The sequence below is a fragment of the Myotis nattereri genome, assembly GCF_964212035.1.
Source record: "Myotis nattereri genome assembly, chromosome: 11".
NCBI classification, from domain to species: Eukaryota; Metazoa; Chordata; class Mammalia; order Chiroptera; family Vespertilionidae; genus Myotis; species Myotis nattereri.
In genome coordinates, this window is record NC_138086.1 from 58,736,821 (window position 1) to 58,753,701 (window position 16,881).

Genomic DNA, 16,881 nt, shown 5'->3' on the forward strand with positions numbered 1-16,881 from the left:
CAACTCAATTGTTAACAAAGCCCATTCCGTCACTTTGCAAAATGGTTTTCAAATTTTGCATTTTAATCATACAACTTGAGTTTATTATTAAATCCTAAGCTAAATTTGTTCTTTTTTATCCGATGGAGGCTCTGGCATTTTGTATTATGTTTTATTGTTGGAAACAATTACTTTTAAGCTCCTATAAAAATCTGCTTTCTTTGCACTTAGGTATCCAGCCATTCTGGAATAAATATAACTTCTTTTGTCTTCTTCTTTTACCAAAACTTCAGCTGCAAATGGAAGGGATTTCTTTCGCTATCTTTTTTTTTTTAAATATATTTTATTGATTTTTTACAGAGAGGAAGGGAGAGAGATAGAGAGTTAGAAACATCAATGAGAGAGAAACATCGATCAGCTGCCTCCTGCACATCTCCTACTGGGGATGTGCCTGCAACCCAGGTACATGCCCTTGACCGGAATCGAACCTGGGACCTTTCAGTCCGCAAGCCGACGCTCTATCCACTGAGCCAAACCGGTTTCGGCTTCTTTCGCTATCTTATTTTCCAAAAGAAATAGTACAAGTAAACATAAAATTAATAAATATTTGTTTAAAAATTGAATGAATATATATATATGTGTGTGTAAGGTATATTCTCTTATTTTAGACCATTATAATCAAGGCTTAGTTAATAAATAATTGTAAATTGCCACATGCTCATAGCCACTGAGTCAGTAGGCATTATGCCATTATCCAGGGTGGGCCTGGCTGACACACCCCGGAGCCATGGGCCAAAGGGAATTGCACCCCACACCTTCCCAGATCACTAGGATACGCAGCATGTTCAGTGTTCTAGGGTCATTGCACCTTAGAGTGAGAGGTATTGGGAATGAGAAATAAGTTAACCTCGAGTACTTTTTACTTGCACTTGTGGGTTTTTATGTATTAAGTGTTCAAGATTGCTCTATTTATAAACTTTACCCAAAGGAATAATACTCCATTATCAGCAAAGGAGTCAGAGGAGAAGAGTAGGAGCTCCCAGTATCGTAGAACTAGCACTTAAAGAAAAACTCTTTAAGGCGGGGATGGGGAACCGTATAAGGTGGGCAGTATAAGGCCCACGAAATCATTTGGCCTGGCCCTGCCCAGGCATTAGGGGTGAGTTTATGAAATGTTTGACCAAATAGAGCAGGCTAATGTTTAAGTTGATAATTTTGTATGGCCCGAGAATGAGGTTATAAATATCCAAATGGCCCTTGGCAGAAAGAAGGTTCCCCACCCCTGCTTTAAGGTTTCTTTTAGTACTAAAAATCTCCCATCCCAAGTTCAGTTTAAAACGATGCTGTAATAAATGGTAACAACACACACTTATGGATTCATTATACCCTTATGGAAAGAAAGACCTGATGTAATAACTCGCTCGGGCAAATACACGCTCTCTCTCACCTGTGACAGCATCCTCCAGCACACTGAAAATGTAGCCTTAGAATGTTCGTGGTCCATTCCTGGCAGTTTTGGGGGCTGTGGTTTTGAAGCAGGTCTTGGTGAGCATGCCGCGTTTCCTTATTTACATTAACAGTAGCTGTGTATGTATTGGCAGGAGGTCACATCCCTACCCCGAACCAATTATGTTCATAAAAGGTGCAGTATACAGCAAAATAACGGTTAATCAGGAGACGGGTAATTACTGCTAATGAAGCTGTAGTAGACAACATAATTTGTTGTGAGCAGTGTTTAATTTTATGGTATAGTTAAACCTGTGCGTTCCCAACATGTCGGAGCAAATGCACTTTGTTCACACTTTACATTCCACAAATCACCGTCACCTCGGGAACCATCTCCCAGGGCGACCAGATCCTGCCGCCCAGGGCCACAGCCTTGACATGCCAATTTCTGCTGAGGACTAAAAACGTCCTCTCCCTGGCCGTTCAGATTCTGTTGGTGTCCCACGGGGAGGAGGATAAAAACTCCAAAGCTACTCACTTGGATTTGGTTCAAGTGTACCCACACGGTTTCCCTGTATTCCGTATTCCATGTGTCCATGTCCCGAGGCCGACACAGCACCCTCTTGGGCATGTGAAGACCACCATGGGACCCTCGGCAGGAGAGAGGACATCAGAGTCATTGTTCCGTTGCCAAAGGCAGAACTGGACTGTTGCAGCCATGGTTCCCTACCAGGTCCTTAGAGAAACTGGTAGTTAGTCTTTATAAAAATTCTGTCTGTGGCTAAGCATGCACAGCCCAGAGCAGTATCTTCTAACAAGAAAGCTCTTGTCTATTCCTAAAGAAGAGCTAACATGGCTTTGAGGCAAATGTTAGCAAAAATTAGGTGGGGAATTCTAGCAAGAAAATCTGTGGTGTAGGTTACTCAGCCAGCCTGGATTTTCACTTGCCCAGGACTCTCTGGCAAAGGAAATTGAAGAAAAAGAGGAGTCACTTAATCTTGTATTTCTTATTAGTGGCAACTTATGGTTCAGTTAGAGGCCTTCTTGGAGCACTTTGGTACTTGAATCCATCTGTATTGTGTGTGTTGTGCATGTCCCAAGCTTTGTATAGACAGTGTGCCCCAGGGGAATCCGTCTTCAGACAAACCCTCACCTATTCAAGATGTGGACAGATGCATTCTTGAAGTGCATCTGCCTCAGCCCACGTGTTTTCAGTAGAGATACCTAAGGCAATGATGTGTGTTTGTGTCTGTGAGTGTGTGTGCTTTTCCTCTGATTAGGTGACCGCCATTCAGACCGAAGTGTCGCAGAAGCAGAAAGAGTGTGAGGCCGACTTGCTCAAGGCTGAGCCTGCTCTGGTGGCTGCAACAGCTGCACTCAACACACTCAACAGGGTAAGGATGATGCTTTTTGGATTCCTCAGAATAATTTAAAGTTTGTTTTTTTAAAATCCTCACTCGAGGACATGTTTATTGATTTGAGAGAGAGATGTGAGAGAGATTTCCTCTTTATTTTTGAACCGCGCAATGTTTATTTCCTTCTTTGTGCTTGTCTACATCTGCAGGTTTTCCTCTGAATATATTACTATTTACGCAGGCAGAAATAAATGTCACTTAGCTATAAAGCTGAGCATATTTGCAAATGATGATGATGATGCGTGCAAATGCAGAGGGATCTTGGTTAGCCAGTTCTGTTCCTTTGCTCTTATTTTCCGTTCTTTGCATTCATTTCCCAAATAAATAGGCAGCTTATGGCAATGGCGCAGACTCGGGTTGAACATTTGATGAGTGTATTAGGCAGCTCACGAAAGACTATAGGAAGTACTTGTTTTTTAAAATCATATGTCACGAACCTACATGTGTTTCTTACAGGTACCAGTGCTCCTAAGTATTTGCCCTGATACTTGTAATTTATACCATTAATGCCGCCTGCTGGGTAAATGAAGATTCTGCTAGGAGAGGAATAAGGAGTAGTGTACAGAAGAGACAAAACCTGTATGGGCATCCTCCCAATCGAGAGCCACCCTAGTGTAACGGAAGATGGCTTTTGTACACGTGAAGCAGAAAATCACAGCTGAGAGACACTGAACTAAGGGACCATGTTTCTGAGGGGACCTGGTTAAAATGCAGATATGTTAATAGGTGGGATAGAACCCATGAATACCTTAAAACCCGTATGTTTATGAAATGTCCTGACTCAGTGAGCAGGGCTCTGTAGGACTGGAATACCAGATGAACCGTTTTTCTTAGAGGGCAAAAAGGACAGTGATGTTTCCAGAGCATCAGGGAGGAAAGTACGCAGGGAGAACTGAACGTCTTTGGGTCCCACAGTGCCCAGGGAGAACTGAACGTCTTGGGGTCTCAGATGGAATTCCTGGGTGGGAGGCAGAGAACTGCCCCGCGAGGCTGGTGTGGGAAGGAGAGGTCGGAGGCCGCAGACGGCCAGCTGGACAGCTCCCGGCGTTCTCCAGCCTCCCCTTGTCTCCACCGTGTCTGTGCTTTTCTCCAGGTCAATCTCACCGAGCTGAAAGCCTTTCCCAACCCTCCGAACGCGGTCACCAACGTGGCTGCGGCTGTGATGGTCCTCCTGGCTCCCCGGGGCAGGGTGCCAAAAGACCGGAGTTGGAAAGCTGCGAAAGTCTTCATGGGAAAGGTATCAGGCAGCCTGGCAGGATGAAAACCCCCGTTTCTGTGCTCAGGACTGTGGTTATACTTGCCAGCAAAAGAGGTTCCGATCCAAAGGAACCGTCTTCATGTTCGTGAGGGTAACCTGCTGTGTGTAAATACCTCCAATGTGGAGGTTAGCTTGGGGTCACAGCATCCCTAAGGCAACACCAGCAGCCACGGGGAGGTTGCTGATTATTTGCGAAATTGTGAGAGCAGCTAAGTGTAGGAGGAAGAAAATTACATGGATTTCTTATGCTGAAAAAAAAAATGTTACTAATGTGTCAGAAGGTGAAGCAAAGGGGCTTTGGGGGATGTGAATTTCTTTTTCAAAATGTGAGGGCCTCCTGTGTAGGGACTGAATATTTTACCCCAGGATGGAAGAGATTTTGAAAGTGTCCATTGCTAATTCTAACTCCATACACTGAAGACTGAAAAAGTCAAACAGTAGGATAAATGTGGCTTGCCAATTTTGCTTTTGTAATGCGAGCCCTAAAAGCCGATTTTAACTTTCGATCTTGGAATTTTCTCTGCAGCCAAAGTGGGTTTTTGCAGTAAGTCTTTTTGCTTTACAGGTTGATGATTTCTTGCAAGCGTTAATTAACTACGACAAAGAGCACATTCCAGAGAACTGTCTAAAAGTGGTGAATGAACAGTATTTGAAAGACCCGGAGTTCAATCCCAGCCTGATTCGGACCAAATCTTTTGCAGCAGCGGGCCTCTGTGCCTGGGTCATCAACATCATCAAGTTCTATGAGGTATTCGTCCCGGTCCGACGTGGAAGTCACAAAGGCCCGTCAATATCTTAACTACTTCCTAGGCCAGTAAAAAGATGTAATTTGGAAATTATCTAAGATAAAGTTCTAAGAATGAGACATGAAAGGGTCTGATTAAATAGAATTCTATGCAGGAGGATACTTGAAATGTTGGAAGCTGTCTTCCTCAGGGTAGAACAATTAGCTGCTTTAGATCAAATAGCAGCAATTAGATTTGATTAGATGAAAACATTAATTATATTTGTGTGAAAATGCTAATTTCATTTTGATTCGAAAAAAAAACTGAACTTCTGAATTCATGTTCAGTTAAACTTAATCCCTGCCCTCAAAGCAAAAATTCACACCCTCTAGTGTAGGCGTAGGTAGGGAGACGAGGAAATAGCCATTTTTTTGTTTTAGTATTTTAATGGCAAGTAGGTTTTTGCCTGAATATGGTCCCATCTAAAGTTTAGAGAGAGAGGATGATCATGTCACGTAGTCATTTATTTATCAACTACCGAGCATCTGCCAACTGTGTCCCTAGCGTTTTGCAGAGCACTGGGTGTAAAGGGCCAGTGCACAGCCCTTTACTCTCAAAAACCACCTCACTTTTGTCCTGGAAGGTCGTGTGTTATATTCAAAACTGGGATTACTGAGGAAATGCCGAGTGTAGTCAGTGACATTCCCAGAATGATTTTCATAAAACCAGGTTATGTCCTGGATACGGAGGAGCCGCCGGAACAGGGCCCTGTGGAGCTTTCTCTCTCATGAGTGGAAGTCTATAGAGAAGGAGTTTAGGCAGATTGCCACTGACGTGCGGCCTCTCTCCGCAATACAACGCCTGACCCTGTGCGCTCCTTGCCCTGCAGGCGAAAAGACGAGTGTGCCGTTAGACTGTGGCTGCACTCCTGTTGTTTTGCTATAAAACTTAATTTCCTTTCTCTCTCCCCAACAGGAGAAAAAAGTTGATCCGCTAAGTTCTCAAACGACCCATTCAAACACACACACACACACACTTGAGGTTGCCAGGGACTTAGGAAAGAAAGTAAAAGCAGCGTGGCTACTATTGTGTGAGGCTGTCTCTCACTCTCTGGGTCCAGAGAACTCCCAATAGTTACCTTCCACTCTAAAGTCAAGGCTTGCTCCCAATTTCAACGACGTTCCTGCATACCACAATTTCTCGTGATTGGAGGACTTGCTCCTAATTTTATGGCAAGCCAATTGTAGTATATTCGTGGTATTTGACATACACAGCATTAACGCGAGTACTTGTGTCTCTAATGTCCAGAGTAAGTGCGTGCATAGTGGACAAGCAGAGAGAACAGAAGGCTGTGTGGAGTTTAGCTCTGCCATGAGGGAGGCCCATTGCTAAGAAATAAGCGAGCAGTCGCTGGTGAATTAGAGATTTTAATTGTAAAGCCTCCAGCAGAGGAAGGATCAAATGATTGCTTGTCGTCTTTGCGTGGTCATTACCTCATGAATGAACCCCCACGTGCCATTTCAGGTCTACTGTGACGTGGAGCCCAAACGCCAAGCATTGGCCCAAGCGAACTTAGAACTGGCTGCAGCGACTGAAAAGCTGGACGCGCTCAGGAAAAAGCTTGTGGTGAGTACGAACAGTGACCCTGACGTTCCCAAGAGGGCGTTCCTCCCCGCTTAGGATCCCACCTTCAGACAGGGCTACGAGTGATCCCTGCCACACGAAGCAAGTGCCATCTGTCGTTCTGTCTTCATCTGCATACTCCTTCCGTAGCTGCTCCTTATCTGCCGAGTGCCAGACACTGAACCGGGAAAGTGGAAACCTTCATGGTCTGGGCGGGGGGGGGGGGGGGGGGGGGGGTTGTTAGCACATGTGATTGAAAGCAGGGACTCCAGAGCCAGGCTGCCTGGGTTTATATCCTGGTTCCGCCATTGCTCCGTTTCACAAGCTAGGTAGCCTCGCTGAGGCTTGGTTTGCTCACCTGTGCAGTGGGTATTATAGTAGCACCCAGGTCTAGGGTAGGGTTGTAAGGATTAAATGAGAGTTATTCCTATTAAGAATGTAGCACGGTACCTGGCACACAATACCGACATAGAGAGTATCAGCTGCAAAGATTATTAACATTCCTATTTTCACAAAGACGTAACCAGTCCTTCTAAGTCCAGTGTTCTAAGTACACATGTGACCTCATACGTACAATGCAACAGGAGCACCGAAACCGTACCACGCCTGGAGAAGTGAGAGTGAGTTTCGTAGTAAAGCTGTGCTTGACCTGAGCTTCGCGAGTGACCAGGATAACTGGGCCGGGAGAGGAATTCTTGGTAAAGAATAGAGAAAAGAGGGAAGAAGCAGTTGGTACATGGGAAGGCTCTTAGTTAATGAGATGATCAAACCGGCTTTTCAGCAACCGAATGGAAGCCTGGGGAGAGGGGAGTCTAGAGGAGACAGACAAGTTCAGAGGCACGGCCGCGAGTCCTGTTAGGGCCTCAGGTAAGCAGAGCAGCCAGATGGAGAGCGCGAAACGGATGCGAGGCTGGCGGACAACGATTGGAGGCAGGTGGGGGGGCGGGGGGGGATGCAAGACAGAGATGATTCGTGTGAGATGCCTGACAAGACAGCAGTCAGAGTGAGGAGGCTCTGTCACCCTGGCAACTTGGGGAGCCCTTGAGCTTCAGTCTAGAATCTGTGAAGTAATGATCATAACAGCTACCTCTCCAGGTGGCCACTGAGAACCCAGGTTTATCTCTGGGGAATCATCTTTCCTTGTTGGATACACTCAGGTGGGGCTTTTTGCAGGGGTGCCATTTGCTTTGCTAGCTGAAGTCTAGATGTATCATCCAAGCTTCGCCAATTTGACCCTCCATCTCTAAAACTGAGTCATGAGCAAAAGGATAAAAAGAGTGAAAGTAGAGGTCATGCCTGGGATGGTGCCCAGGTGAGACTTTCAGGGTCTTCCTGCTCCAGCACTCAGCTCCAGGGTGTCTGCATGTGGTTCTCTGCCTTTCCTTCGCTCCTCACAGCCCCCCCTCACCCCCTGCTTTCCTTCCAGTAAATTCCCTTTAGCTAAAATTAGCTGACACTGTTATTTCCCATCTCAGAATCCTGATGTCTCAAAGTGCTGTTTGGTGTATCAAAATGCTGCTGTTGCACAGTCCACAGCCATTCGTGGTAGTCCCCACTCTCTTTGTGCAGCAAACCCACGTGTTGGATGTTCTGGGGTCAGACCTGGGGTTTGAGAGAGAAGCCTGGCTCAGGAACGCAGATTTGGGATCATGGCGTGAAGATCACACGTATACATTGTCAGTGGTCTGAAGGGACTCCATCATTAACACCCTTCCCCCTCGTCATGGAGAACCAAAGGACGATCCTTATTTAAAAAGAGGATGAGGCTTAGGTACAAGAGAGAGGGGACGGTGCACCCAGGGTGTGTTTGAGCCTGCAGGGCACGTCCACACGCCGTCGCTGGCTGCCCTCTGCCCAGGGCGGGAGGCAGGCGCGAAGGCCGCCTGGCGAGCTGGCAGTCTGTGGTGGCGCTCCTTCCCTAACACGTCCGCGAAAGGGCCAAAGGATGGGCAGAGGTTTGTTTCACATGCTGCAGGTAATGGGTGGTTTAAGGTGATTATAATATTTCATCATGAATATCTAGAAATGGCTCAGAAGTTCATTTTGGTTCTTATTCAGGATCTGGATCGAAATCTGAGCAGACTCACAGCTTCGTTTGAAAAGGCAGTAGCTGAGAAGGTTCGGTGCCAGGAAGAGGTGAACCAGACAAACAAAACCATTGAACTGGCCAACAAACTCGTCAAGGAACTGGAGGCAAGTTCACCTTTTCTTCCCAGATTCTACCTAAAATACGCAGATCGGCTCTTTTGGATCTTGTCTTCATTTGCTGTCGGTAATTACTAAGTAGATGTAGAATCAACCATGGAGGAGAATATCTTATCATCTTTCATACTGGAGTCTGACTTACCCACAGGAAGAAGTGGCGATTCTCTGTATTTTTTAGTAGATAGCCATGAACTCAGTGGTTTTTCTGAATATGTTATAAACGCAGGCCGGCTGCTAGGTAACGGTGCCATTGAACTATTGTCTGAGTCATTTAATAATACATTTACAATTGAATTCTACCATCAGAACATTACTTCAAATTAAGCCTGTGTCGTCATCTCTGTGGCATCCTTTTAGAGATGACTGATGTGCTAATTCTAGAAGTAGATAGGATGATTGCCCAAGTGGGTGAATACACTAAAAACCCACCCAATTGTGTACTTTAAAGGATGAATTTCATGTCTGAATTCAATCTTAATACAACTATTATTTTTATTTAAGGACTACCCAAAAGTATATAACTGCACTATTAGAACTGTATTTAGCTGACAGTAACAGAAAAGTTGGTTTATAGTGGCTTAATAAAATGGAAGTTAATTGTTTTACATATCACAGAAAATTCCAGAGGGCAGGCATTGTCAGTGTTGACCCCGGTAATTAGCAACCAGACGCCTAATCTCTGTACCCTCTGCTTCTCCACACTTAGCAGGTGGTCGTTCACCCTCACGCATTTTGCATCATGGTCACAGAAGGCTGTTATACGTCAGGTTCAGGCAGGAGAGAGAGTAATCTACCAGCTGAATTGGTCTCTCTCTCTTTTTTAAAAAATATATTTTATTGATTTTTTACAGAGAGGAAGTGAGAGGAATAGAGAGTTAGAAACATCGATGAGAGAGAAACATCGATCAGCTGCCTCCTGCACACTCCCTACTGGGGATGTGCCCGCAACCAAGGTACATGCCCTTGACTGGAATCGAACCTGGGACCTTTCAGTCCACAAGCCAAGGCTCTATCCACTGAGCCAAACTGGTTAGGGCGAATTTGTCTCTTTTTTTAATCCTCACCCAAGAATATGTTTTTATTGATTTTAGAGAGAGAGAAAAAGGGAGAGAGAGATAAGGAAACATCGATGTGAGAGAGAAACATCCATTGGTTGCCTCCTGTAAGCACCCTGACTGGGGATCAAACCCAGAACCTTTTGGTGTACAGGATGATGCTCCAACCAACCGAGCACCCGGCCAGAGCTGAATTTTTGTCCGAAAAACTGAAGTTTTCCTAGGAATGTGTTTGGCAGACTTCCACTTAAGTTTCTCTAGCCAGAGCTAGATTGACCACAGGTAGCTGCAAAGAAGGCTGGGAAATAGGAAAATGGGGATATGGTGATTGGCTTAGCCAACCGCAGTTCATCACATGGGGCTGGACTCCTCACCACCCTATTCAAAATCAGGGTTCTCTTAGCAAGAAAGAAGGGAGAAATGTGTTAGGGTCAGTTGAACTAGGGGATAGCCTAACTTATAATTATACGGGACTTTTTACTAGTAAAAATCTAATTTAAAAACAACAACAACACAACAAATTAAAGTCCATCACCCCTCATAGTTCATTCTGCAAAATCCACTCTCCGTTCCATCTCAAGAAGCCCAAGTCTGTTCTTCCAGTTGTTGGGGCCGAAATCTTTGGCGTCCCCTTGGACTTTTTGCTCTTTCTCATGCCCCACACCCAGCCCACAGCATACGCATTGTATTGGCTCTACCTTCAAAGCCCATGTAGAACCCCCACATCCTCATCCCGCTCGCCGCTCCGTGCTGGTCCAGCATCTCTGCCTTGGAGTACCGCCCTCGCTTCCACCGTCACCCCTGAAGTCCTCTCCCTTCACTGCAGCTGAGTGATGTTTTAAAAAGTTAAGTTCATTCCTGTCACTGCTGTCTCACAATTCTCCAGTAACTAATTGTCTAACTCACAGGGCAGTCCAAAGGCGCTCCCTGGCCTGCAAGGCCGTATATGACCTGGCTTTGGGATACCTCCTGTCCTCACACCGGCCACCTTCCCTCTCGCTCCAACTTCACCGGCCTTGCTCTTCCTACTTTGCGTCCTTTGCCTTTTTCCTCCACGTGGCTTACCTTTGCCCCCTGATGATGACATCACTGGCTCCCCAACTTCCTTCAGGCTCTGCTAAAAGTTCTCCTTATCACAGGGCTTTCTCTGCTCTCTCACCTGCCCCCCTGCGGACACCCCGTTCCATAACTCTTACTCTGCCTTATTTTTTTTTCATAGCATTGATCAGCACATGACCTGTACATTTACCCATGTACCAGATAAGCACCTCAAGAATAGGAACCTCACCTGTTTTCTGCACAGCTTGATCCCCAGCATATAGCACAGTCCCTGGAACGTCATAGGCATCAGTAGATATTTGTCGAATGAATGGGTGAGCTTTGGGAGCCTCCTATATTAAAAAAAAAAAAAATCTGGGGTCTTTTGAAGACTCATTTTTCTTGGGTCATTTGAGAAACTCCACCACTTCTGTTGGAGTTCACCACTTCTCCCATTTAACGTGGTGAGATTTAAGCAGTTTGAAGTGTTCACCACTTGTGAAGTATCTGAAGAAAAAAAAAATGTGCCATTTAATTAGACTGTTTTCCTGAGGTAGTTACGGACGTCTGGACGTTTTGTGGAGGTTGAAGCAGGCTCTACCCTGCATCTCTAACACACAGCACTGTCTCCAAAGGCCTTAGTTACTCTTGAAGATTTAGATGAAGGGAGGAAAAAGTTTGACCAGTATGAACTAGCAATATATATGTATATAGACACACACATGTATATATTTAAAGGATTAATCGAAGATGCCAGACCTTTTCCTTTGAGGATAAATTCTTTCTGACTAGAGCAGGAGACAGTTAACTTCTGAAAAGCATCAAGACTGATGATTTTGTCTATATAGCATTGACCTGGAAGCTCAGCCATTCAGACTAATAAATCAGGCAATTTATATTTAATCATTAACTAACTCCTGAGCTGAACAGCTGTTCAAAATTAGAAATTGGGTCACCCCAGCCAGGATGACATTACAGGCAATCTATAATGCATTAGAATAAAATTATAGTGATTTTTAACTGTCTAGAAATTTATTAGAGGACATGTTCCAACTCTTAAACCCTTGTTAGCCAGTGTCAGTAATGATTTATGTTGCGTGGGTGGTATAGTGAAATTATCGACGATTTTGGTAGCCAATAAGTCTCTGTTTAGTAAATCTTCAAACTTCAAAGCTGTTTTGGAGAATGAGGTAGGTGCACTTTATTGTTTAACATTTACTAACGAAAGACAACAAAGATGGAGGGAAGGCAAATGAGAGATTCCTCTTCAAAATTAATGGATCTATTGTCAGCAGCTGAGGAGGGAAATGAATGAATTCTATAAAGAGGATAGAGAGCTGAAGTTCCTTGGTGTTTAATTGGTATAGCTAACTTGGGGTGACCTGTATTAAGCAAAGCAGGGAGACTATCTTAACACAGCTTTGAAAAACATTTGCAACTGTTCATTTCGTGATCTCAGCGCTGTGGGCATTATGATGGCTTTCAGGCAACTGGCATTCCAATCTATTCTGATATGTAGCATTTTTGTTTTCTGTGGTCTGTCTGTCTTTTTTTTTTCCACAAAGAAAAAGCTAAATTCTGCAGGGATCTTCTTTGCTTGTGCTATCAAATTGCTGATTTTTTTTTCTAGGTCCTGTTAATTTGCATGAGCTTAGAATGTATTCGTTTTTAGCATGCATTGAAACAAAGTGAATTAGTGAACTACCCTGTAGTTTAATCAATCTGTAGATATTTACTGCCATTTTATTCAAATCCAATTTAAAGGGCTCCATACACTTAACCTGAAAATCACATTTTAAATGGCCATCCAACCAGCTATAAGGACTTCAACAGCATTCTTTGAGTGTATTGTCTTCAAGGCTAGTAAAGTTCTTTGATTTCCATGTTTTTACATGTGGTATAGGTTCTGACACTGATCAAGTGATTTTGTTAGAAACTACCAGCACTTATTCTTCAATTAATAGGATTCAGGATAGGTTGTCATCTTCCTTTTTCTAAAATAAGCCAACAGCCAGTATGTTAAAGAAAAAAGAAAGTTGGCCTGGGGCAGTGTAGGGCCATGGCTGAAAAGCAGGAGATGTGGAAAGCAGCCGCGTTGCCATTAAGCATCCCAACATCACTCAGCCTTGGCCATAGCTCTTGATCCTCCACTCCCAGACGGACAGGAGTGTGACTGTCGTCAGCCTTTCCCTAAGGACCTCAATCACAGTGAAGGAGTTAGGGCATCTGAGGAGAAGATGTTACAGATCTCACGTCGCGTTGTAGTAACTCCACGGAAGAGAGTGTGAGAGCTCCTTCAGAATCACGGGCTTCAGACACGTGAACGATTGCAATAGTCATCCAACCAGTTCTGCTCCGCTCCTGCTAAGGACTGGATGTAGGCTTAACTTGTGCCCCAAGGCCGTTACATTAAGCATTGGTTGAGTCGATGCTCACCCTGCAGTTACAACTGAGTAATTTCACCTTTCAGTCAGAGAAGATTCGCTGGGGTCAGTCTATACAATCCTTTGAAGCTCAAGAGAAGACCCTCTGCGGCGATGTTCTCCTGATGGCAGCCTTTGTGTCTTACGTCGGACCCTTCACGAAGCAGTATCGCCAGGAGCTGGTGGACTGCAAGTGGGTTCCCTTTCTTCAGCGAAAGGTAAGCTCAGCTCCTTACCTTGTCAGCATTTGGAAGCATCGCGTTGAGATTTCAGTAGTGAAAACAGTGCATATATACCAGGTGCTTTTGTACCTCTGCAGCAGTAACTGCCTGGGAATTCTGGTGTGAAGGAGATGTTCCTGTGTGTTGCAGTGTTTCTTATTTTAATGATGGCCAAACAGAGAGATGAAAACTATGAAAATTAATTATATAAACCAAACTGGTAATGGAAATAAAATTTGGATTATGATGTTATTGTATAAGTATGAAACCTTTTGTTTTCTTACTAATATGAGTTATTTGTTAACGTGTTATTGTGTTTTGTGGTTTTTTGTGTTTTTTTTTTTTTTGCATGATTACTTTCAGATTAGAAGTATACCATTTTGTACATAAGTATAAAAATAGCTCAATTTAAGCCCGGCCAGTGTGGCTCAATGGTTGAGTGTCAACCTATGAACCAGGAGGTCACAGTTCGATTCCCAGTCAGGGTACATGCCCGGGTTGTGGGCTCGATCCCCAGTGTGGGGCATACAGGTGACAGCCGATCAATGATTCTCTCTCATCATTGATGTTTCTTTCTCTCTTTCTCTCTCTCTCTCCCCCCCCCTTCCTTTCTGAATCAATAAAAATATTGTTTTTTAAAAAAATAGCTCACCTTTCTCTAAAATCAATAAAAAACATATTCTTGGGTGAGAATAAAAAAAAAATACAGGGTGTTGACAGCTTTTGAGAACTTTATGTGATTCTAATATGCAGGCTGGGGTTGAGAGCCACGGCCCTGGGGGAGATATGGGTTTTGGGTAAGACACACAGGTAGAGAGCAAGGGAGTTTGATCTAAATAGGACTAGGCAACTACAGGGCACCTGGGAAAGGTCTTCGGAAAGTGCAACAGTGGGGGCACGAGTGTGGAGCACGGGATAGGGAGGAAACCAAGTGACACGGTGGTAGCTGAAAAGGAGGGGCAGTGGGCACACATGACCTTGAAGATCCAAATTACGTGTTATCCAAAATTGTTTCCCTCCAAAGAGTAGCCCGGAGGGTGGTGGTAGAAGGTGAGAATTTAAAGCCACACATCCTTGGCTACTAGGAAGATGCTCATTCTAAAAGATACCAATTTATTTGCATCTTTAAGGAAACTGCATGAAGTCAGATACCAAGGCTTAGTGTTCAGATCGCTGAGAGACAGAGTTTACTTCTGAATTAACATTGTCGTCAGGAACAGTAAGAATCCTGTGCTACTTTTCCTATATTGATATCAAATTGCATCCTAGCTTAGTGTGGGGATTTCCCCAGCATTTAGTTTACTGGAGCTCTGCCGCCAACCAATAAATCAAACTCCGACTGCTGCTCTGGCCTCCCCTGCCTACTCCTAGTTGGGTTCTTCCTGTAATCTCTTACGGAGTCGTGTTGCCATCAAGCCTGGGGACGAGCTCCTTTTCCATCTTGCCCACTTTGGCGTCTCCAGACAGTGTTTTATGGGCAGGAGGTGCTCAATAAATGCTTGGTGATTGATGATACAACGAATAAATTACTTCCCATGATCTTGTTAAGTTTTGGTAAAATTGGTCCATTTTTATAAAGAATGACCCCTATTCTTTAAAACGGATTTCTTTCTCTCTCTCTCTCTCTCTCTCTCTCTCTCTCTCTCTCTCTCTCTCTCTCTCTCCCTCTCTCCCTCTCCCTCCCTCCCTCCCTCTCTCCCTCTCTCCTTTTCTCCCTCTTTCTTTCTCTCTCTCTCCCTCTCTCTCTCTCTCTCTCTCTCTCTCTCTCTCTCTCTCTCTCTCTCTCTCTTAAAGAGCACAGCTCCCCCATTGCAGTGCTTTCTGCAATCACAATGTAGGCAGAGGAGAGACTGTAATCTAAGTTCCTGGTAATGGATTGAATGCATTCCATGAACCCATCCCAGAAGGAGATGTCATCTCCTTGTGGTGTTGGCCTGTAGTAAAAGATGAAATGTCTGAGCAAGATGTCCCGCCTTAGCATGGCTTTCGTGGGCTGATCCCGCCATTGAGCAAATACATTTCTGTTATCAACTGTACTTCCTGGTGTCTAAGTTCACGCTCATCTTGTTGGAGTATCTGTAGATGTATATAGAGGGCAAATTCCCTTCAGGTCAGATAGAGGCAGTCATAAAGCAGATATTGACAGAATCCTAAGAGGTAAAATACTGGGTTTATGGGCTCAAATTGTATTTCATGGTGAGAGTTTCATGGTTCCTCAGAGTCCACAGAAAATTTGCATGTCTTCTCTTAGTTTGAGTCTCTTTCCTTGTCTGTCATCCTGAGGTTTTTGCTCTGCCCCACTATTTATGCGTTGCATTTAACTCTGATTGTAAAGGTTTCCATTCCAATAACTGAGGGCCGGGATTTGATTGCCATGTTGACGGACGATGCTACCATTGCTGCCTGGAATAACGAAGGCCTGCCCAGTGACAGAATGTCAACCGAAAACGCCACAATCCTAACACACTGTGAGCGCTGGCCCCTGCTGATAGATCCCCAGCAACAGGGAATTAAGTGGATCAAGAATAAGTATGGGACGGACCTGAAGGTCACACATTTGGGCCAGAAAGGGTATGTGAAGTCTGAGGGACTGGCTTTCTGTTTAGCTGCTATGAAATGGGTCTGATTTAAGTCCTGGCATTTGTTAGACCTCACTGCCACTGTGAAAATGTGACCGCCTGGTGGTACTTGTTGTCTGCCTGATCCTGTTTCATGCAAAGTCTTTCTATTGAAAAGCATTTATGTTGGGCCGCACCCACTTACCTGAAGAGGAAATCAGATGGAAGGCGAGAGCAAACCCTGCATTTGAGAGGAAAAATATTTCAATTTCCTGGAAATGTGATGTATTGTAATCCTTCTTTAGAGCATTTGGCATATCACAGGAATTGTCAACTGTACCTACAGGCTTAATGATATGTACTTTTTGCCTGTAGCAGGGTTTTAACATGGCTCTAAGTCCTACTACTGAATATGTGAAGATAATTTGATTTCTTAGTCAAGTATTATATGTCATTTATGAAAATTGAATCTACTCTGAGATTTTCTGTTATTGGGCCTGCTAATACTATCTGATAAGTGGAAAGCTCTCTTGTAGATAGCTGGTGTTCAGTTAATGTTGAATAATTTTGGACTTACTGATATTTTATTTGAGTCCTCCGTCATTGAAATGAAATAAGGAATATCTGCAACTGTGCAGATAAATGTCTTCCCTGCTCATCTGAATATTTGGAGAAAATTAATTTCGAAGGGGAGAGACTGTTTTTGAAGAATGGGAGTGAAATAAAATGATAGTTCACCATTTTACATGACTGAACCTAAAGATTTAAAAAATGAACATTTGATAAAACCACAGGACATTTGATAGAATTTGGATTTTTTTAATTAAAAAGGTCCTATCAAATACATTTAAACTTATGATGTCTGGATAGTTTCATTTAATTCAACCATGATTATCATCAAAAGGAACTAATTTATGTGTGGCTTATTAATTCAA

At 44.0% G+C, this 16,881-nt stretch overlaps 1 protein-coding gene across 1 annotated transcript in view; it reads left to right on the forward strand.

Annotated features, from left to right (window-relative positions):
- Positions 1-16,881, forward strand: part of DNAH11 (dynein axonemal heavy chain 11) — a 195,230-nt gene that overhangs the window by 130,594 nt on the left and 47,755 nt on the right. Inside the window, exons 56-62 of the mRNA XM_081102597.1 lie at positions 2,706-2,819; positions 3,934-4,077; positions 4,664-4,846; positions 6,348-6,449; positions 8,505-8,639; positions 13,215-13,385; positions 15,724-15,959. Coding sequence (XP_080958723.1) covers positions 2,706-2,819; positions 3,934-4,077; positions 4,664-4,846; positions 6,348-6,449; positions 8,505-8,639; positions 13,215-13,385; positions 15,724-15,959 — 1,085 coding nt within the window. The remainder of the gene's footprint in view (positions 1-2,705; positions 2,820-3,933; positions 4,078-4,663; positions 4,847-6,347; positions 6,450-8,504; positions 8,640-13,214; positions 13,386-15,723; positions 15,960-16,881) is intronic.